The sequence below is a fragment of the Ranitomeya variabilis genome, chromosome 5 (genome assembly GCF_051348905.1).
Source record: "Ranitomeya variabilis isolate aRanVar5 chromosome 5, aRanVar5.hap1, whole genome shotgun sequence".
In the NCBI taxonomy this organism is placed as follows: Eukaryota; Metazoa; Chordata; class Amphibia; order Anura; family Dendrobatidae; genus Ranitomeya; species Ranitomeya variabilis.
Window position 1 is genome coordinate 642,509,876 of NC_135236.1, and position 23,259 is coordinate 642,533,134.

Genomic DNA, 23,259 nt, shown 5'->3' on the forward strand with positions numbered 1-23,259 from the left:
TTCTTGAACAATCAGATACTTACTGAGCTCTAAAGACCCTTTCAAATTCAGGGGGCCCCGACGTACTAGGAGGGGATACGCTGTACTTCCTCCTAGCTGCAATGACCTGCAAGGAAAAATATGCTACAAAAAAAAGAAAAAAAAATATCAATGTATTTTTAACATTGTGCTTAATAATAAACACTGAGCAATTAATATTGAATAGTAACTTATGGTACAATGAGAAAATGTTTTAGACACTTGAACGACATTCCTGCTAAATATTTTGTGCAAAAAACTTTTCTAAATGAAGCCAACCAAGAAGTGGTATAAAGTAAGACAAAAGTGTCTAAGGATACACCAAAAAAAAATTATCATTCAGTATGAGCCGCTGTGAAAAATGTAGAAGATGTAGTCTAATCAAGTGTATGTTGCCCAAAGGTAAAGAATATGAAAACTTTTGGAGCCATTTTTTTTTTAAATGCATATACTGTACTTTGAGCTAAAATAATTTTTGTAATTAGGTTACATTAAAAATCTTTTCATCGTTTGCCTTTTTTGTATCCTCTGTCAAAAATTATGGAATCACCGGCCTTGGAGGATGTTCATTCAGTTGTTTAATTTTGTAGAAAAAAAAGCAGATCACAGACATGGCACAAAACTGAAGTCATTTCAAATGGCAACTTTCTGGCTTTAAGAAACACTAAAAGAAATCAACAACAAAAAATGTGGTAGTCAGTAATGGTTACTTTTTTTAACCAAGTATAGGAAAAAATTATGGAATCACTGAATTCTGAGGAAAAAATTATGGAATCATGAAAAAGAAACAAACAAATAAACACTCCAACACATCACTAGTATTTTGTTGCACCACCTCTGGCTTTTATTACAGCTTGCAGTCTCTGAGGCATGGACTTAATGAGTGTCACACAGGACTCTTCATCAATCTGGCTCCAACTTTCTCTGGTTGCTGTTGCCAGATCAGCTTTGCAGGTTGGATCCTTGTGATGGACCATTTTCTTCAACTTCCACCAAAGATTTTCAATTGGATTGAGATCCGGACTATTTGCAGGACGTGACATTGACCTTGTGTATCTTTTTTCAAGGAATGTTTTCACAGTTTTTGCATTATCATCTTGAAAAATGATTTCATCATCCCCAAACATTCTTTCAATTGATGGGATAAGAAAAGTGTCCAAAATATCAAGATGTAACGACAGCATCTCCTCACTACTACAGTCAAAACCTCCATTTCCCACTGGAAGAACATTCCTGTTTCATGGTTGGGCAGAGTCAACTTAATAAAAATGATTATTCTCCCTAAAATTCTATACCTTCTTCAAACATTATCGACAGATATTCCCCAACAATTTTTTCAAAAACTAAAACGCCTGATCTCAAAATTTATCTGGACAGATAAAAATCATAGAGTCAATCACCAAACACTGATAAAACCTACAAACAAAGGGGGACTAGGACTACCTGATTTTGAAAGATACAGAATATCGACTCATATAGCCAGAGTAATTGATTTACGCTCTCCCTCCTCTATAAAACTTTGGGTTCCACTGGAACTACATAATTTTAATGGAGGTTTCTCACATTACCTATGGCCTACCCCTTTAAATAGATTCAAATATAGTAATATCAAAAACCCATATACTAACACAACCCTCAGACTATGGCATAAAACCAATAAAAACAAGAACCTCATTCCGAACATATGCCAAACCACTCCTATCTTGCATCTGATCCCCAACAGATACAGGACTCTCAAAAAAATGTAGGTCCTCAAGCTCCCACATAGACATGCCAATAGATTCCTTCATTAACAAAAATAGATGTAAAAACAAGAAGAAAATTCATTTTCTCACTAAAAATCTTCACCGAAGTGAAGTCCAAATACTGCAAGAGGTAACCAAACTTAATCTCCCAGACATTTCCACTTCACTACAAATCCCACCAATCCTTAAACTTTTCACAAACACAAAAGATAATGGAAAAATAACCAAAAATCAACAAAAATTTAACCCAAACAGACGATATTCCAGACTTTGTTAAAAAATGGGAATTAGAGCTTAACACAAAATTCCACTCAGAGGAAATACACATAATGTTTAAAAATACTCATTGGCTAGCTTCTGCTTTGAAATTTCAAGAACTCAACTATAAAATCATTTCAAGATGGTACAGAACTCCGGACATCCTTAATAGAATGAACAGTTCTATTTTTCCCCTTTGTTGGAGATGCAACGGAGAAAGAGGTACTCCAACACACATTTGGCTAGAATGCATAAAAATTAAACAATTCTGGTTAAATATCAAAGAGTTCATTAAAAAAAAGTCCTTAAAATAGATTATACCAATAACACCCGGGTTCATTCTTCTCAATTTGGATCCCTCCAAAATATACCTAAACAGAAACTCACTGATACCTCATTTGATCAATGCGGCTAAAATTACCATTGCACGGCATTGGAAAGATGTTGAAGCCCCTACATGTAAAGAATGGTTGAAAGAAACAAATCAAACAGGCATATACGATATAGACTATCCAACTCCAAAAATTCAAAAATCATTGACTCCTGGACCCTGTGGTTAAATACATCAGAGAAACCTCTAGGAGAAACAATCTATACTCCTAAAAACATACCTCTTTACAATTTTATCACTTCTTCATGTCTATCTCAAAATCAAATGTTTATACCCACTTTTGAAAGACTGAACCTTCTAACTACTTAATCAACATCATCACTCTGAGCAGGACACCTCAGAACACTTTATCTACCCTTCTTTCCCTTGTTCCCATCCCCCAATTCTCCCTGAGTTTTCGCCTCTACTCCCTTTACCACCCACTTACTATTATAGTTAGATGACTTTGTGATTTTCTGAAAAAGATGTTATGTTCTTTTGTTTTCCTTGTTTGCAAAAAAATAATTTAAATAAAGAATTTATTCAAAAAAAAATGCATGAAGACGCATAAAAAAAGCATAAAAATGCATGGATTGTAAAAAAAAAAAAGCATAAAATGCGTACAAGGGACAAAAACGCATATAAGACGCAAAGAATATATAAAATGCGTGAAAAAACACACAAAAGAAAATGAAATCTTACAAAAACACAATAAACGTATGAAGAATACACAAAAACAAATAGAAAAATGCACAAAACTGCTCAAAAGGCAAAAAAGGGATGCAAACACACAAAAACATCCCTTGTTTTTCTTACCCTCCCGTTTGAAGATCGGCTTTATACAAGAGGTCTTTTTTTGCATGATTTTAAACATGCGTATGGGTGGGCTATCCATCTATTTTTTCCTGGATTTTACCCTTTTTTGTCATGTACCTTTTGTGGACTAATTCAATGAAAAATTATATTTTTATATTTGTTTGAGAGAAGGACTTCCTGCTCTTTAATTGTGAAGTTGCAGTTGTCTACTGAAATGTCTTGCCCGTATTTGTGCACAAGCGGACAGGCTCACAGGCTGACATGGAGAAAGGGAGACCATGATTTATTAGGTTGGACAAAAATAAATAGACATTTACCAGTCTGGAGAAAAACAGTTGAACTTTAGAATAAAAATACTTAAACTCCTAAAGTGGCTTTTAGTGAAATCGGAAATTGTAATTTTCAGCTGCAGATGTAAGACTTAACTGTATTTATCAGTAACACAAATATTTTGAAGGAATGTAAACTCTAGGCAAATTAGTCGTAGAGCTGGTATTACTGTCAACCACACGATTATATAGACACGAGATGAGAGCAGTATACAGCTGCAAAGATGAACATGTTGCAGATTTCAGCTTTCAGCAGAATTATTCAGGACTCAGAAATTGTCATAAGATGAGCAGCTTTTCTTCAGGCATAAAGCAAAAGTAATCTAAATCATCTACAGCAGAGGTCCGCAACCTTTCTGACCTTGAGAGCCACATCCAGCTGTGAAAGAGAGTTGTGAGCCACATTCAGCTCAGAGAGGGTAGTGAGCCACAACCAGCTCCTTCCCCACTCACAGTAGTGTCACCGAGAGCCTCCATTACTGGTATAGTGACAAACAAAGCTTTTCCACTGAAATCACACCAAGGCAGTATGCCATGCTCCACGGTTTCCTATCTCACCCCCATTCAGATCTGCTCTTCTGTACAGGGCTACACACAAGTCACCATTTAGAGATCTGATCTTAATAGTTATTTACACCTGGTGCTAATGCACCAAGCTGGCAGGCAGCCGCGAGCCACACATCACAGGATCGCGAGCCACATATGGCTCCCGAGCTACAGGTTGGGGACCCCTGATCTACAGCATGAAGGAGTAGAGCGCCATCTGCTGTCCGCTCAAGGTGTTCCCCTCCTACATAAGCCTGCAGATGTTGTATACTCCAACCAAATGTAAATTAATAAGATCAAATGTCAATGTTGTAGTATGTGTAGAGCAGCTTTAACATAATTCAGTTAATACAAAGCAGAAAGAAAACTTTGACTGCAGAATATCACATATTATACCTTGTTCCAAAACACCAAGTAAAGTGACTGCACCCAATAGGACTATGTTATGTAACATGGCAGCCTGAAGACTCAAGGATTTCTACGATATGACAGTGGTGGAAGATTTCAGTCTTCAGACTAGAAGATAAAAGTAAAACAAAAATTAGGAGTGGGTCACAAAAGGTCAAAATCTTGAGGTGCTTTGAAAAGCTGACTGACAAAACTGACAATAAGATAAACCCACTGTGTATAAAATGGCTTTGATCGGTGGGTGATGATGGGCCACCATGGCAGCTGTGGGACTAACAATAGCCATATATGCAAGCCAAAGGCAAGACCTAAAAAGCCTAGGGGTACAAGTCTGCAGTCACTCTATGTGGCTACAGACTTGTGAATTCTCACACCATGGGCTGGGTCCAGGAGTCCGAGGTCAAGTGAGGCTCACATGCATGCGACCAGAGGCAAACAGAGGCTGGACAGACATCTGTCTGAGATGGTTTAGTGAATCCTGCATTGAGTAGGTTGGACATGATGACCCTGGAGGTCCTTTTCAACTCTAACATTCTATGATGCTACGATGTTAACAGTTTCACCTAATGGAATAGTGAAAAATAGAAAAAAAAAACATAACTGTCATCTTGGCAACCTTAAACCGAAGACCACACAGCGAATCTGGCCAATAATTGCTATGTGTAGCTGCTACATCGTAGAGCAGTAAAAGTGAATGGGGTCATAGTGTGACCCATAGTGTGTCTCGACTGCATTAAGTCACAAAAAATCCAACCTCACCTGGGGTTTTTTTACGACTTGCTTGTTTCGGTCACACTACCCAGCAAGTTGCAATGTGACCCCATTCACTTGTATGTTCTGCGATATAGCAGCTACACATAGCAATTTCTAGCCAAGCAACCTGTGTCACGGTCAAAGTTGCCATATAGTTCTAGATTGATGACTCTAAAAAAAACAGCTAAAAACATACAAAAGTTTGACTCAGAAGAAAGCACTGCCTGCAGTGATTTTTTTCTCACGAGCAGTTGGAGCGAAAAAAACATTGTTCATCTGAACTGCAATACTGGATAACATGGCTCGTGTGCTGTCCGTGTGCTATCCAACTAAAAATCTGATAGTGTAAACCCAACGTCTGCTATCTCGAGTCCTTAGGGCAAGTGCAGACGACCGTGTATTCTCTCATGCAAAAGAATTGGGTAGATTATGGAAGTAACACTCATCACAGTTTGATCAGAGTGTCAGCATAGAGTGATCGATTTCTCTCGGATGATGAGAAGACGGTGAAAAAAAATTCTCCATCTTCTTCTTTCTGCTATATTAGATCAACTCGGGTACGCAGCGATTTTTTCCCTCGACCTGTCTCTGTCCAAGAAAAAAATTCTAAAGTCCATCTCCCATAGACTAACATTGGTCCATGTATGATCAGATGTTTTGTCGAACCACACTTGGTCATCTGCGCCTGCCATAAGTTTGTCTTTTTCTGTGCTCTCATTCAATTAGTTTATCACCACAGACCACATCAAAGTTGAATGTAGAAGGAAGCAAAGAGCTTAAAAAAGCCAAACGGTGCAACATTTTTAATTAAATCTAATTTAAAGTAAATGGCTGCCCATCCTCCCCAGTCCCACAAGCTCGCTGCCTCGGTGTAATCCTTGACACTGATATCTCCTTCAAACCACATAACCAAGCCCTTTCCACTTCCTGCCGACTTCAACTCAAAAATATTTCCCGGATCCGTACATTCCTCAACCAAGAATCTGCAAAAATCCTAGCCCATGCTCTCGTCATCTCCCGCCTTGACTACTGCAACCTCCTGCTCTGTGACCTCCCCTCTAACACTCTCGCACCCCTCCAATCTAGTCTAAACTCTGCTGCCCAACTAATCCACCTGTCCCCCAAAACCCTGTCATTCCCTGCACTGGCTCCCCATTACCCAAAGACTTCAGTTCAAAACCCTAACCATGACATACAAAGCCATCCACAACCTCTCTCCTCCATACATCTGTGACCTCGTCTCCCGGTACTTTCCTGCACGCAACCTTCGATCCTCACGAGACCTACTTCTATATTCCCCTCTTATCTCCTCTTCCCACAATCGCATACAAGATTTCTCCCATGCATCCCCCTATTCTGGAACGCTCTACCCCAACATATCAGACTCTCGCCTACTGTGGATACCTTCAAAAAGAACCTGAAGATCTGCCTCTTCCGACAAGCTTACAACCTTCAGTAACCACCGATAAACCAAACCGCTGCACAACCAGCTCTACCCTCGCCTACTGTATTCTCACCCATCCCTTGTAGATTGTGAGCCCTCGTGGGCAGGGTCCTCTCTCCTCGTGTACCAGTCGTGACTTGTATTGATTAAGATTATTGTACTTGTTTTTTATTATGTATACCCCTTCTCACATGAAAAGCGCTATGGAATAAATGGCGCTATAATAATAAATAATAATAATAATTTGAAAAATTATTTTTTACCCAAAATACATGCATTAATGTAAAACAAAAATTGCCCCAAAGGTGGACAACCCCCTTTAATAAGTCATTTATACTACAAACAACAAAGGTGGAATTGCTGGTTTATTTCTTTCCCCTATCAAAATGTAAAAATAATAATCAATATATTATATGTAACCTAAAATGAGACTAATAACAAAGGCAACTTGCAATATTAAAGGCAGAAAGCTCTTTATGGAGTTTGCATTGGGGCCCAGGAGCTCCACATTACGCTGCTGGCTCAGCTAAGAAAGGGGAACGTATCTTGAACATGGGAGTTTCCACCTTTGTGAATAAGGCAGCGCTCGCTTATGTTCTTGTCAGTCACCAAGATTCCAGTTAATCTCTGTGACCATGCTCAGGAAATGTAGAGATGACCTTCCTGCTAGCCGGGAGAAGGAGGCAGGAAAGCAACAGGAGGGGATTCCTTCTCTGGCCACTGTATTATTAACTACATAAGTCTGATCAATCCCCTTGATGCATTTATATTAAAGGGTCTGTATAGTTAGATATTATGATCCATGTATTACTACAGGATGGCTAAGAGGTTAACACTTTTGCTTCAACCAAGCTTAGTATCTGCAGTCTATATAGATCATTATATGGGGCCCATTCTGTATGGAGCAATATAGGGGGCACAGTCTGTATGGATTATATGGGGTCCTGTCACGGGGTTACCGCAACAGAGAGGAGCCAAAAGACCGCAGAGTCTGATTGTTCCTACTCCTGCGCTGAAAAGAAGCACATCACCCTCTTTTTAAATGGTGTTAACATCTTTTGGCAGCACAGGGGTTAATCGGCGATGTTGGGAGCTTTGGGAGTCTGAGCTCTCAGCTGAGCTCGGTTAGCCACTCCTATCCCCTGTATAATCTGGGTCCTGACTGACACACATCATCAGAGCTAGCTTATGCTGCATGGCTGGGAGGAGGGTTGTTTGGTGGTTATACAAGTGCTTCTCACTAAATTAGAATATCATCAAAAAGTTAATTTATTTCAATTCTTCAAGACAAAACGTGAAACTCATATATTATATAGAGTCATTACACACAGAGTTATCTATTTCAAGTCAAGTGTTTATTTCTGTTAGTGATGATGATTATGGCTTACAGCCAATGAAAACACAAAATTCATTATCTCACTAAATTAGAATAATTTAAAAAAAACACCTGCAAAGGCTTCCTAAGCATTTAAAAAGGTCCCTTAGTCTGTTTCAGTAGGTTCCATAATCATGGGGAAGACTGCTGATTTGACAGATGTCCAGAAAGAAGTCACTGACACACTCCACAAGGAGGGTAAGCCACGAAAGGTCATCATTGCTAAAGAAGCTGACTGTTCACAGAGTGCTGTATCCAAGCATATTAATGTAAGGTTGAGTAGAAGGAAAAAATGTGGTAGAAAAAGGTGCACAAGCAACTGGAATAACCGCAGCCTTGAAAGGATTGTTAAGAAAAGGCCATTCAAAAATTGGGGGGAGATTCATTGCTTCAAGAGCCACCACACACCGACGTATCCAAGACATGAGCTACAAGTGTCGCATTCCTTGTCTCAAGCCACTCATGACCAATAGACAATGCCAGAAGGGTCTTACCTGGACCAAGGAGAAAAAAAACTGGGCTGCTGCTCAGTGGTCCAAGGTGTTGTTTTCAGATGAAAATACATTTTGCTTTTCATTTGGAAATCAAGGTCCCCGAGTCTGGAGGAAGAGTGGAGAGGCCACAATCCAAGCTGCTTGAGGTCTAGTGTGACGTTTCCACAATCAGTGATGGTTTGGGGAGACATGTCATCTGCTGGTGTAGGTCCACTTTGTTTTATCAAGAACAAAGTCAGCGCAGCCCTCTACCAGAAAATTTTAGAGCACTTCATGCTTCCCTCTCCAGACAAGTGTTTTGGAGATGGAAATTTAATTCTCTAGCAGAACTTGGCACCTGTCCACACTGCCAAAAGTACCAATACCTGGTTTAAAAACAACAGTATCACTGTGTTTCATTGGCCACAAACTCGCCTGACCTTATCCCCATAGAGAATTTATGGGATAATGTTAAGAGGAAGATGAGAGACACCAGACCCAACAATGCAGACGAGCCGAAAGCTGCTATCAAAGCTACCTGGGCTTCCATAACACCTCAGCAGTGCCACAGTCTGATCGCCTCCATGCGACGCTGCACTGATGCAGTAATTGATGCAAAAGGAGCCCCGACCAAGTATTGAGTGCATTTACTGAACATACATTTCAGCAGGCCAACATTTCGGATTTTAAAATCATTTTCAAGCTGGTGTTATAAAGTATTCTAATAAAATACAATATTGTTACACTCTAGGAAGACATCCAGGCCTCTCTTGAACCCCTCGACTGAGTTCGCCATCACACCTCCTCAGGCAAGGAATTCCAGATTCTCACTGCCCTAACAGTAAAGAATCCTCTTCTATGTTGGTGGAAAACCTTCTCTCCTCCAGATGCAGAGAATGCCCCCTTGTGATCGTCACCTTCCTTGGTATAAACAAATCCTCGGAGAGATATTTGAATTGTCCCATTATATACTTATACATGGTTATTAGATGGCCCCTCAGTCGTCTTTTTTCTAGAGTAAGTAATCCTAATTTTGCTAATCTCTCTGGGTATTGTAGTTCCCCATCCCCTTTATTAATTTTGGTGCGCTTCTTTGTACACTCTCTAGTTAATAATCTAGTTCTATTATATCCTTCCTGAGCACGATACCCAAAACTGTACACAGTACTCCATGTGCGGTCTAACCAGGGATTTGTACAGAGGCAGTATAATGCTCTCATCATGTGTATCCAGACCTCTTTTAATGCACTCAATGATCCTGTTTACCTTGGCAGCTGCTGCCTGGCACTGGCTGCTCCAGGTAAGTTTATCATTAACTAGGATCCCCAAGTCCTTCTCCATGTCAGATTTACCCAGTGGTTTCCCGTTGTTTAATGGAGATATTGATTCCTTCTTCCCATGTGTATAACCTTACATTTATCATTGTTAAACCGCATCTGCCAACTCTCGGCCCAAGTTTCCAACTTATCCAGATCCAGCTGTAGCAGAATACTATTTTCTCTTGTATTGACTGCTTTACATAGTTTTGCATCATCATCATCTCGCTATCCACTGTCTCGGTCTCCACTCACATCAGGGACACCCACATCATGTACATCTGCTCACTATTCAGATCATGAGTCTGCTCTGGTGCAGAGTGGAGAACAGGAGAATCCTCAGGTGGGCCCCTGTCTAGGAGTGGCCCATCACCCTCTCACAGCGTCGGACTGGGGTGTCTGGGGCCCACCAGAGGAATGGACTCTAGGGGCCCACCCTACAGCTATATGCAAATATCTGTCATTATAGTGGAGCATCAGCTGTAAAACACCGGCGGCTGCTGCACATCTACCGTGTGCCCCAATAACTGGGATGTATAATTACGGTAGTATACATTCATGGGGTTCTTGGTTAAAACAAGTTATCACCGATCCATGGGCTCCACAGGATAGGTGATCGCTTAGGTCCGACCATTAGAACTGCACCGATCGGAAGAATGGGGAAGTTTTATCCCTGACAGGACACTTTTATCACTATTTTAAAATGCAGCGGCAGGTGGGATGTCTGACCGCAGCTCCATTCATTCTCTTTGGGGCTTCCAGAAAAAAACAAGTGCAGCCACTGAGGGAATGAATGGATCAGTGATCTAGTCGGACATGTCACTCCAGTCTAATGGGGATAAAAAGTTCCACATTTTGCTGAATGGGTCCAAGCAGTCAGACCCCCACCAATCAATACGTTATCACTTATCCTGTGGAGAGGTGATTACTTTTTTCCACAGGAAACCCCTGTAAGTGCATCTCCGCCGCTGTGTACAAAGCATTAAAACTCTAATGGAAATAAAGAATCTTCTCCTAATTAATATCAGAGAGAACAAATGACCGCCATACACAACACAGTCCACTATACCAAGACCAATATTACCACATACATGAAGAAATACCACAACACCATTTCCAGACCACATATTACCACCACATAGTGACTGAATACTACAATACTGATCAGAAATATAAAAAACCAAAACACAATACTATCACCATAAGGCTGCCGTCACACTAGCAGTATTTGGTCAGTATTTTACATCAGTATTTGTAAGCCAAAACCAGTAGTGGAACAATCAGAGGCAAAGTATAACAGAAACATGAGCACCACTTCTGCATTTATCACCCACTCCTGGTTGTGGCTTACAAATACTGATGTAAATTACAGACCAAATACTGAATGTGTGACGGCAGCCTAAGTGACATTATACACAGGAGATCTGTACTTAGTATGCAGTGTCTGTGTAGAGGTAATACAGAGATCACTGGTGACATTATACACAGGAGCTCTGTATATAGTATACAGTGTATAGTGTCAGTGTATAGGTAACACTGACTCACCAGTGACGTCTCTAGGTGAAGTCCTTCATCTTTCATCCAGCACAGACCGCCATCATTTCTTCCAGCCAGGACTCATTTCTGCAGGAAATAACACAGTTATGTCGAGCTCCGCTTGCAGAACACATTACTTAATTTTTCACAACTTCTACATTACACCACATGAAGAAAAAGAGGCGATATAGTGTCACGCTGCACAGTAACAGGACCGCCCCCCCCATTTAAAACAGTGTCCTCAAAAAATAAAATAAATACATCACTGCAGTAATAATATTCCTTAATTAGCCCCTATGGTAATAATATTCCCCACCCTGGCCCCGAGTGTCTCATTCCTGGCTCCAGCCATATGTTCTGGCATCTTGCCCTCATGAGTATCCATTCAACACCATATGATCTCCCCATCCTGCCCCATCTGTCTCCATCGTATCCATCCTGCCCCATGATCCAATCCTGCCCCATGTCTTTCATTCTGCCCCGTGTCTCCAATCATGCCCCGCGTCTACATTCTGCCCATGCCTCCAGTCCTGCCCCCAGTGTGTCCAGCAATCTGCCCCAGTGTGTCCAGCATATTACCCCCAGTGTGTCCAGCAATCTGCCCCAGTATGTCCAGCATTGCCCCCAGACAGTGTGTCCAGCAATCTTCCCTAGTATGTCAAGCATATTACCCCAGGTTGTCCAGCAATCTTCCCCAGTATGTCCAGCACTGCCCCCAGTGTGTCCAGCAATCTGCCCCAGTGTCCAGCACTGCCCCCAGTGTGTTCAGCAATCTGCCCCAGTATGTCCAACAATCTGCCCCAGTGTGTCCAGCAATCTGCCCCAGTGTCCAGCACTGCCCCCAGTATGTCCAGCAATCTGCCCCAGTATATCCAGCACTGCCCCCAGTGTGTCCAGCAATCTGCCCCAGTGTCCAGCACTGCCCCCAGTGTGTCCAGCAATCTGCCCCAGTGTCCAGCAATCTGCCCCAGTATGTCCAGCAATCTGCCCCAGTGTGTCCAGCAATCTGCCCCAGTGTCCAGCACTGCCCCAGTGTGTCCAGCAATCTGCCCCAGTGTCCAGCACTGCCCCCAGTGTGTCCAGCAATCTGCCCCAGTGTCCAGCACTGCCCCCAGTGTGTCCAGCAATCTGCCCCAGTGTCCAGCACTTCCCCCAGTGTGTCCAGCAATCTGCCCCAGTGTCCAGCATTGCCCCCAGCAATCTGCCCCAGACTATTACCCCCCCTCGCACCCGCACCCGCACCCGCTCCCATCTTGCACAGTGTGTCGGCTTATGTCCTCCTTCATCTCCCAGTCCCCCCGTCCCTCATAGTCATACTCACCTGTCCCACACACTGCACGGCCGTGCCGACATCCCTCGCGCTCGCGTTCTGTCCCGACTCCTGGCGGCGACGCAGCATCTTCTTCCTGCTTGTGCGGTCATGTGATACTGTCATTAAGGTCATGAATATGCGCATATTCATGACCTTAATGAGCGGTACCACGTGACCGCACAAGCAGGACGAGCTGCAGTGCAGACGCTGAGACCATCGCTGGAGCAGGGTGAGTATCGTCTTCAAGGAAGGCGGGCGGCCGGGGGGGCCCTGGAGCAGTGGGGGCCCTGCCAGCAGGTGTCAGTGCCTGGGCCCACCAGAGGATCCTCCGGTTCTCCGGTGGGCCAGTCCGAGCCTGCCCTCTCATATGAGCAGTACTTGGCACAATACACTTGAGTCACTATGTACAAACAAAGGCGGAATCTTATTAATTTACCGATCTATCCAGTTCTTTGCAATATAATTTGTGATTGAGGATAATGTCACATTTGTATGTAGCTGAAAAGTGGTGCCCTGGAGTGGGTTACTGGTGGGCCCTTGGCACCCTAGTCCGACATTGCTCTCACTCATGCCCACTTGGGTAAATATGGCTGAGCTGCAATCCCATACTATAATTCATAATCCAAATTCTTTTTTAAGATGACCACCCAAATTTGCATTGAAAAGTGGTCTACTGTGGGGAGAGGTCCTCTCAACAAAGATGGCCAGTCTGTGTAATTTATAGTGAAACTGAAAATCTGTAACAGCGAAGTCTGCTATGTTAAAGAGAGCAGTCATCTCAAAGAGGTTCCACTGTATACAGTATTAAAGAGGGCCTGTCAGCAAGTCAAAAGTGATCAGTTTTTGCTCTTCTGTTACTCCCATGGTTCACTTAAGCATTCCGATTTTTTTCTTTGTCAAATCCACCCTACAGTTCCATAGATATGGGCCTTTTCACTTGGTGGTAACTTTTATGGTCTTAACCAATAGAGCGCGGCACACAGGAATCTCGGGGGCGTGTCTTTGGGCTCCTCTACATAATTACACTGCGAGCCACGCCCCTTTGCAAGGACCGTGAAAATTAGCTCTAATTAAAAAGGTCCATAGCTCTAGAACAGTATGGCAGATTGTAAAAGAAGAAAAAAGGAGAATATTCAGAGAACAGTGGGAATAATATAAGGTTGAAAACTCAGTCATCACATTTACCCTTTAAAAATTATTCAAATAGGAACCAGAGAATTTTGGATAAATAGAGTAGTAGGAGCCCAGTGCTTACTTTCTAATCAGGGCAGGAAAGGGTTACAAAAGCATCCCTCATTTTGGAGGATCTGGTTTATCCATAGATTACATAGACAATCCATTAATTACAAAGGAGACGATGTAAGGGCTCGTTCAGACTAGCGTATTAAACAAATGTGTGCTGTGTGAGTAATAATCGGACGGCACAGTGACCAGTGTATTTCTACAGGGCTCTTCAGATGAGCGTCCATGTGAAATATCATCGCAGCATGAACTAGGCTCTTCCTAGTATTGGATGAGACTCGCTTATACAAGTAAATAATAGCGGATCCCATACGGATCATCTGTGTAACATCAGAGTATTATGAATATTATTTTATGGATTATAACGTAGAAAATTATATTTCAAAGCATCTACTATATAATTGTCTAAGGGTCACTTCCGTCTTTCTGTCTGTCCTTCTGTCTGTCACGGATATTCATAGGTCGCGGCCTCTGTCTGTCATGGAATCCAACTCACTGATTGGTCGTGGGCCCACGACCATTGCCACGACCAATCAACGACGCGCACAGTCCGGAAGAAAATGGCCGCTCCTTACTCCCCGCACTCAGTGCCCGGCGCCCGCATACACCCCTCCGGTCACCGCTCACACAGGGTTAATGCCGGCGGTAACGGACCGCGTTATGCCGCAGGTAACGCACTCCGTTACCGCCGCTATTAACCCTGTGTGACCAAGTTTTTACTATTGACGCAGCCTATGCAACGTCAATAGTAAAAACATCTTTTAAAAATAATTTAAAAAATAAAAAATTATTATATACTCACCGTCCGTCGGCCCCTCGGATTCATAACAGGCCTTTCCCGCTCGCAACGCTGCGGTAACCGCTCCATGCTGCGATCCGCAGCGTCATCATCTCGCGAGACCGCAGCATGGAGCGGTTACCGGAGCATCGTGAGCGGGAAAGGCCTGTTATGGATCCGAGGGGCCGACGGACGGTGAGTATATAACGATTTTTTATTTTAATTTTTTTTAACAGGGATATGATGCCCACATTGCTATATACTACGTGGGCTGGGCAATATACTACGTGGCTGGGCAATATACTATGTGGCTGGGCAATATACTACATGGCTGGGCAATATACTACATGGCTGGGCAATATACTACATGGCTGGGCAATATACTACGTCGCTGGGCAATATACTACGTGGCTGGGCAATATACTACGTGGCTGGGCAATATACTACATGGCTGGGCAAAATACTACATGGCTGGGCAATATACTACATGGCTGGGCAATATACTACATGGCTGGGCAATATACTACGTGACTGGGCAATATACTACATGGCTGGGCAATATACTACATGGCTGAGCAATATACTACATGGCTGGGCAATATACTACGTGACTGGGCAATATACTATGTGGCTGGGCAATATACTACGTGACTGGGCAATATACTATGTGGCTGGGCAATATACTACATGGCTGGGCAATATACTACATGGCTGGGCAATATACTACATGGCTGGGCAATATACTACGTGGCTGGGCAATATACTACGTGACTGGGCAATATACTACATGGCTGGGCAATATACTATGTGGCTGGGCAATATACTACGTCGCTGGGCAATATACTACGTGGCTGGGCAATATACTACGTGGCTGGGCAATATACTACATGGCTGGGCAAAATACTACATGGCTGGGCAATATACTACATGGCTGGGCAATATACTACATGGCTGGGCAATATACTACGTGACTGGGCAATATACTACATGGCTGGGCAATATACTACATGGCTGGGCAATATACTACATGGCTGGGCAATATACTACGTGACTGGGCAATATACTATGTGGCTGGGCAATATACTACGTGACTGGGCAATATACTATGTGGCTGGGCAATATACTACATGGCTGGGCAATATACTACATGGCTGGGCAATATACTACATGGCTGGGCAATATACTACGTGGCTGGGCAATATACTACGTGACTGGGCAATATACTACATGGCTGGGCAATATACTATGTGGCTGGGCAATATACTACGTCGCTGGGCAATATACTACGTGGCTGGGCAATATACTACGTGGCTGGGCAATATACTACGTGGCTGGGCAATATACTACGTGGCTGGGCAATATACTACGTGGCTGGGCAATATACTACATCGCTGGGCAATATACTACGTGGCTGGGAAATATACTACGTGGCTGGGCAATATACTACGTGGACATGCATATTCTAGAATACCCGATGCGTTAGAATCGGGCCACCATCTAGTTGATGTATAAAAACGTATGTCACAAAGATGTAAAAAAAAAAACCAGACACACGGATGACAATATGGATGAAAATCGTCCGAGTTTTCTGGACGAAGTTTGGATGATTTTTCATACACTTATCTGACTCCGACCTAATTGTTCTTTCCTCCCGAGGCAGCTGTGCCGGGAAAATAAACACTTTCTGCTGGTTCTCAGCCTTGTGTATTAGGATTTAAGCCTCAATTCATTGTAACAAAAGCAGAAAAGTTCGTGGAATGTGAAGCATCCAGGACCTCTGCTCAGAAACAGAATGTAATCTCTCACATTCTGTACCACAAAGTAACAATGGCGCGGCCACTAACGAGCTAACCAAAGTCTTGTATGACTGATGCAATTAAAAAAGAAGAGGAAAGTCACTTACAGAAGATCGTCTGCACTTCTGAAATTTGAACATTGTAAATATTTATTTACTTACAAGCACTAAAACCCAGACAAGACAAAGAAATACAATAAAATTGTGCACATTGCGCCAGAACCTGTTTCCTAGGCCAAAAATTTGGACTGGGATACAGCCCATATAATAGGAATGATAATTAGTGATGAACGAGTGTGCTCGTTACTCGAGATTTCTGAGCATGCTCGGGTGTTCTCCGAGTATTTTGGGCATGCACGGAGACTATGTTTGTGTTCCCGCAGCTGCATGATTTGCAGCTGCTAGACAACCTGAATACATGTGGGGATTCCCTAAGAAACAAACAATCCCTACATGTGTTCAGGCTGTCAAGCAGCCGCAAATCATGCAGATGCGGGAACACAAACATAAAAGACGAGCACGCCCCAGATACTCGGAGAACACCCGAGCATGCTTGGAAATCTCGAGTAACGAGCACACTCGCTCATCACTAATGATAATCAAGAGCCATGTAAATGTGGTTGGAAATCAAAGAAAATTATGTCTGGACACTACCCCTAATGTCATGTCAAGTTGTATTCGGTAAAGAAGAAAGGTGCAATGGACATGTAAAGACAATAAATAATGCAGTATCAATAAAAAAAAGCAATGGATCTATGCAATAAAGTGCCATGTGCCTAGTCACTAGGAAAATTGGCTGACAAAAATAGCATCCTATGGATAACATGACCGTATCGCCACAGTAGGCGGCTTCCTCAGGGGTCACACATTGTGATTACTTATAGAAAACAGAAAAGTAATCTGTATGGCTGCAGAGCAGGTGCAATTCTGGCATCATGTTAGTTTACACTTCATCCATTACATCTATTCTTTAGAAGTCATGTAGAGCTGTGTGATAGCTGATGTTGGGGTGTCAGTACTCTGTGGTACACCTGATCTAATACTAGTCCCAGTCGTTCCAGATTCATCGGTAATGTCCTGAATTTAGTGACCTGTCCCACTGTCCCAGGAGGTCGGGGGTGCCCCGACTTTATAGTGTGCCCCGAACACAGATATTGCGCAAAATAACGGTGGAGCCAGAAGCCATCAGGTCTCTAGTCCAGCATTACGTCTATGGAAGGACTGCTGGACTTTTATATCATATAACATTCTCAGGTCTTGTTACTGGGCAGTGCAGAAGGGGAACAGTGTGTATGTGTGTGTGTTAACATAGCACAGTTGTGTGTGTTGATGTAGCAGTGTTGTGTTGGTGTAGCAGAGCTGTGAGTGTTGATGTAGCGAAGCTCTGTGTGTTGAAGTAGCAGACTGTGGTTGTGTTGATGTAGAATTTCTGTGTTAATGTAGAAGAGATGCCAGTGTTGATGAATCAGAAATGTGTGTGCATTAATGTAGCAGAGCTATTCAAATTGCCTCTTCTGAGAAAAAGAGGACTTGAACTCTATAGTGCCACCTGTTGGAAGTAGCGATCCTACAAGTCGCAATCAACCCTTTAACGAGTCGCGCAATATGACTTAGGATAAAAGCCAAATCAGTATCTCAATTCGCAGACACGGTGTTTCGGGCTGTTGGCCCTCGTCAGTGCGAAGCATGAGAACTGATTTGGCTAGGTGAGAGGCTCTGGCTTACAGAGCTGTCATTGTTGATGTATCCAAGCTTTGTGTATTGATGTAGCAAACTGTGCTTGTGTTGATGTAGCAGAGCTGTGTTTGTGAGGATGTAGCAGTGCTGTGTGCTCATGTAGCACAACTATGGGTGTGTGGAGCTATGAGGGCATTATATTGTGTGTGGAAAGCTGTAGGTAACATCACATTGTGTTTGGGGTGTATGTTGGAGGTATCTTACTTTGTGGAGTAACATACTGTGGGGGCATAATTGTATGGCGGAGCAGTGGGGTTATAATGCTGTCTGTGGAGGAGCTGTGGGGGCATCAAATTGTATAGGAGAGCTGTGGGGGCATCAATTTGAATACGAGAGCTGTGGGGGAATCAAATTGTGTAGGAGAGCTATGGGGGCATCAAACTGTATAGGAGAGCTATGGGGGCATCAGATTGTATAGGAGAGCTGTGGGGGAATCAAATTGTATAGGAGAACTGTGGGGGAATCAAATTGTATAGGAGAGCTGTGGGGGAATCAAATTGTATAGGAGAGCTGTGGGGGAATCAAATTGTATAGGAGAGCTGTGAGGGCATCAAATTGTATAGGAGAGCTGTGGGGGCATCAAATTGTATAGGAGAGCTGTGGGGGAATCACATTGTATAGGAGAGCTGTGGGGGCATCACATTGTATAGGAGAGCTGTGGAGGCATCAAATTGTATAGGAGAGCTGTGGGGGAATCACATTGTATAGGAGAGCTGTGGGGGCATCAAATTGTATAGGAGAGCTGTGGGGGCATCACATTGTATAGGAGAGCTGTGGGGGAATCACATTGTATAGGAGAGCTGTGGAGGCATCAAATTGTATAGGACAGCTGTGGAGGCATCAAATTGTATAGGAGAGCTGTGGGGGAATCAAATTGTATAGGAGAACTGTGGGGGAATTAAATTGCATAGGAGAGCTGTGGGATATCAAATTGTATAGGAGAGCTGTGGGGGAATCAAATTGTATAGGAGAGCTGTGGGGGAATCAAATTGTATAGGAGAACTGTGGGGGAATCAAATTGTATAGGAGAGCTGTGGGGGCATCAAATTGTATAGGAGAGCTGTGGGGGAATCAAATTGTATAGGAGAACTGTGGGGGAATCACATTGTATAGGAGAGCTGTGGGGGCATCAAATTGTATAGGAGAGCTGTGGGGGAATTAAATTGTATAGGAGAACTGTGGGGGAATCAAATTGCATAGGAGAGCTGTGGGGTATCAAATTGTATAGGAGAGCTGTGGGGGCATGAATTTGTATAGGAGAGCTGTGGGGGCATGAATTTGTATAGGAGAGCTGTGGGGGCATGAATTTGTATAGGAGAGCTATGGGGGCATCAAATTGTGTAGGAGAGCTGTGGGGGAATTAAATTGTATAGGAGAACTGTGGGGGAATCAAATTGCATAGGAGAGCTGTGGGGTATCAAATTGTATAGGAGAGCTGTGGGGGCATGAATTTGTATAGGAGAGCTGTGGGGGCATGAATTTGTATAGGAGAGCTGTGGGGGCATGAATTTGTATAGGAGAGCTATGGGGGCATCAAATTGTGTAGGAGAGCTATGGGGGCATCAGATTGTATAGGAGAGTTGTAGGGATATCAAATTGCATAGGAGAGTGCACCGCCCCAGAGTCCTGGTCGTTGCAGTACTGTTATGACCTGGTGGTTAAGAAGCAGTACTGAGATGACCTGGTGGGTAAAACCAAACATGTACAAGCTCTGGGGAGGTGGTAACTTTACTGACCGCAAGCCCTACACCTAACACCAACACTAGAAATAGCCGTGGAGCGTTCCTATCTCTGCCTAGACGCCTCTTCACAGCCTAAGAGCTAACTACCCCTGAAGATGGAAACGGAAAACTAACTCACCTCAGAGAAACCCCAAAGGAAAGATAGCCCCCCACAAATATTGACGGTGAGTGGAGAGGGAAATGACAAACTCAGAAGTGAAACTAGATTTTAGCAAAGGAGGCCATTACTATCTAAATAGACAGAGATAGAAAAGGCTACTGTGCGGTCAGTATTAAAAAAACTAAATATCCACGCAGAGTTTGCAAAAAATAACCTCCACACCAACTCACGGTGTGGAGGGGCAAATCTGCTACTCCAGAGCTTCCAACTATCCAAAATAATTCATACTGGCATGCTGGACAAAAGACATAACATTAACTTGAACTGAAGGTCATAAGCAAGGAAACACCCAAAAACTAGCAGACTTATCTCAAGCTGAAATGAACTGGCAAACAGAGCACTTCCAGGAAAGGACTGAGTCCACAGGAGGAACATTGACAGCTGGCATTGACTAAAGCCTAGAGCCCAGTTAAATAACAAGACCAGGGAACCGATTAGTGAATGCAGCTGCTAAGTTCCACTAGAAACCACCAGAGGGAGCCCAAGAACGGAATTCACAACAAGTACTGACGCTCCGCCACTAAGGGGAGTGATGGTACGTCTGATTGCACTAAAGGAGTTCACCTGACCAGGTATCACAGTCACACATTACACTTCACACTCCGGCCACCAGGGGGAGCAAAAGGTTCTATGTATTAGACCACTCCTCACACTCTGGTAAAACTGTGGGCTGGATAGGAAGTTAGAGGAGAAGCTGACGGGTTTTGCCCAGGTAACACCTAGTGAGAGAAGAGGTTGCTTGGGAAGATCCAGGGGGGTCCCTGTCAGGGGTGGGATCCTGACAGAGGCCTAGCAACGGACAGATCGTTACGGAGCCGCGCCTGCACTTCATTGTGGCGGCATCTTAAGAAAGGACACGAAGCAAAGTATATTGTGGAGAAGTGAGAAACGAGATCACAGCACAAAGGCGATAGAACCAGTAGGAGTCGTGCCCCGAGATCGGCAACATCCTACCGAGGCGCGTAGCCGGTGGCCGGAACGCCGAGGAAGTATTGGGCTCTACGCATTACTTCAAACCAACGGCAGGGCAGTTAATTCTAGGTTGGCTGCCTCACTTAAATCACCTAATGAAGACAACGGAGGCAATTGTGGGAGAGGGGCATCTCTAGGGTCCCTATAAAATAACTCCAGGCCTACCCCGTCATACGGGTGCATCCTATCCATATCATCTGGGGGACGGAGAGAAAGAACAGAAACATACGCGACAGTTGTGAGGACTATCCCGTGGTGCTCAGCAGGGAAGTACTACAACACCCAGGCGCTAGTAGGTAGGCACTGATTTCCATCTGCAAACGGAACTTTGGATGTGCCTTCGGACCGGCCGGTCTCAGCCAGCCCTGTTAGCAGTGCTCTGGATGCCGAAGCCTTCAGTAAAGAGGTAAAGAGACTGCAACCCTGTGTCCTCGTTATTTACTGCGACCTACACCACCACCTACACCTTTTATTGGGCGCCCCTTAGCAGGGCCACGGACCGGGTCGGGCCACCGTGACATCCTCAGAACCGAGAGACCCGGATCCGAGTACCCCGTCGTCCTGCGTCTGGGGGCCGCCCCAAGAGCTGTATGACATCAAATTGTATAGGATAGCTGTGGGGCCATCAAATTGTAGAGGAGAGCTCTGGGGGCATCAAATTGTATAGGAGAGCTGTGGGGGAATCAAATTGTGTAGGAGAGCTATGGGACATTATATTGTGTGGGAGGAATGTACTATGGGGAATTATACTGGCAGACCCTCACTGTGGGGGTACTATACTGTGTCTGTTGTACACTGTGGGGGCCATGACAGGGCTACCATACTGCATGGGAACACTGAAGGGCTTCCTTAGGAGAACATTTCTGTGTAGGTTTAACATAAAATAGAATTTGCCATGACACAAGCTGCAGTATGTGTCCCTCTTTGCTATCTTTTTGCTATCTTAGACAAGCTGATCCGGATCATTAAACAACCAACAAGTTGATTTAAAAAAAATTGAATTGAATCCAAATTTGGGTTACTTGCTTGATGTGCATGTGGTACCTTGTGGGTCACAATGCAATCCCAATCACTATCTTTAGCCTTGTATTCCAAGCCTTAAAGTGTTGAGAGTGGGGTAAAATAACAAATCTGTAGCAAAATTTTCAACATTTTGACACTAAAATCCTGGTGAAAAAGATTTGAGAAATTCCCTCTATGCTTCCAGGACTTTTTGTGCCAGATTTATGAATGGAGCAACGTCGAAAAAATCCGTCATTCGTTTCCAACTCATTCATTCATAATGTGAAACCGTATTTAAAAAATTCAAAAATTAAATAGAAGCATTTCCCTGTATAACTCTGACCATTATCAGAATGCACCAGAAGCACTGAGCGAATCTATGCATGAGCCAATTATATCTAGGCACTTTATATAAAAGAGTTATAAAAGTGTCACTGCTCACCTAGTCTCTCCAGGCTGGGGTCCTCGTTCAGTAATGTGATACTATAAGAGAATGCTGCAAAGTGCTTTTATGAAGCAATACGCCACTGTGATATTGAAGGGCACGGAGCTCCCTCCTCTGTCCGGCCCACACAGCAGACCACCACTCCTATCTGGATTGAATTACATTATTAAAAAAAGATCAGAGGAAATCATTGGGGAGAAGAAACTCAACACACCATGTAATATGCAGTTTTCCAATCAATCCTTCAGGTTTAGAAACCTGTAGCAAATTCTGCTTATCTTAGTTCTAAACATCCAAGAAACCTACGACCAATATTTCCTGCACAAGCAGAAGCCGAGCACTGGGAACTTTCACAATGCAGGCTTCACATGCCTCACAGTTCTTTACTGCTCCTTCATGTAATTGCATTTTTTTAATATTTGCACAAGTAATTTCAGAGATTAAGGACAGAAAAAAACATCGATATAAAAAAAAATTGAAATACAGAATTTTAGGTTTTTTATTTGTTTTTTTAACCCCTTTACTACATCGTAATAGTACACCAATGTCGGACTCCCCCTTTCCGGGGCACATGACTGTTGATCTATACAGCTGACATGTGCCTGCAACAGCCGCCGGTGGAATCGCGATCCACCCGCTGCTGTTAACTAGGTAAATTTGGTATCGCCGTGTTTAGAATCGCCCAAT

General features: G+C 43.4%; 1 protein-coding gene across 2 annotated transcripts in view; it reads right to left on the minus strand.

Moving 5' to 3' along the window:
* Nucleotides 1-22,689, minus strand: part of LOC143773986 (leukotriene C4 synthase-like) — a 58,364-nt gene extending 35,675 nt beyond the window's left edge. For both annotated transcript variants that reach the window (XM_077261283.1, XM_077261282.1), the window contains exons 1-3: nucleotides 22,570-22,689; nucleotides 4,479-4,598; nucleotides 24-123 (exon numbers count right to left, since the gene is read on the minus strand). In XM_077261283.1, the coding sequence (XP_077117398.1) occupies nucleotides 24-123; nucleotides 4,479-4,536 (158 nt within the window). In that variant the 5' untranslated portion in view covers nucleotides 4,537-4,598; nucleotides 22,570-22,689. The remainder of the gene's footprint in view (nucleotides 1-23; nucleotides 124-4,478; nucleotides 4,599-22,569) is intronic.
* Between the last annotated feature and the right edge of the window lie 570 nt (nucleotides 22,690-23,259).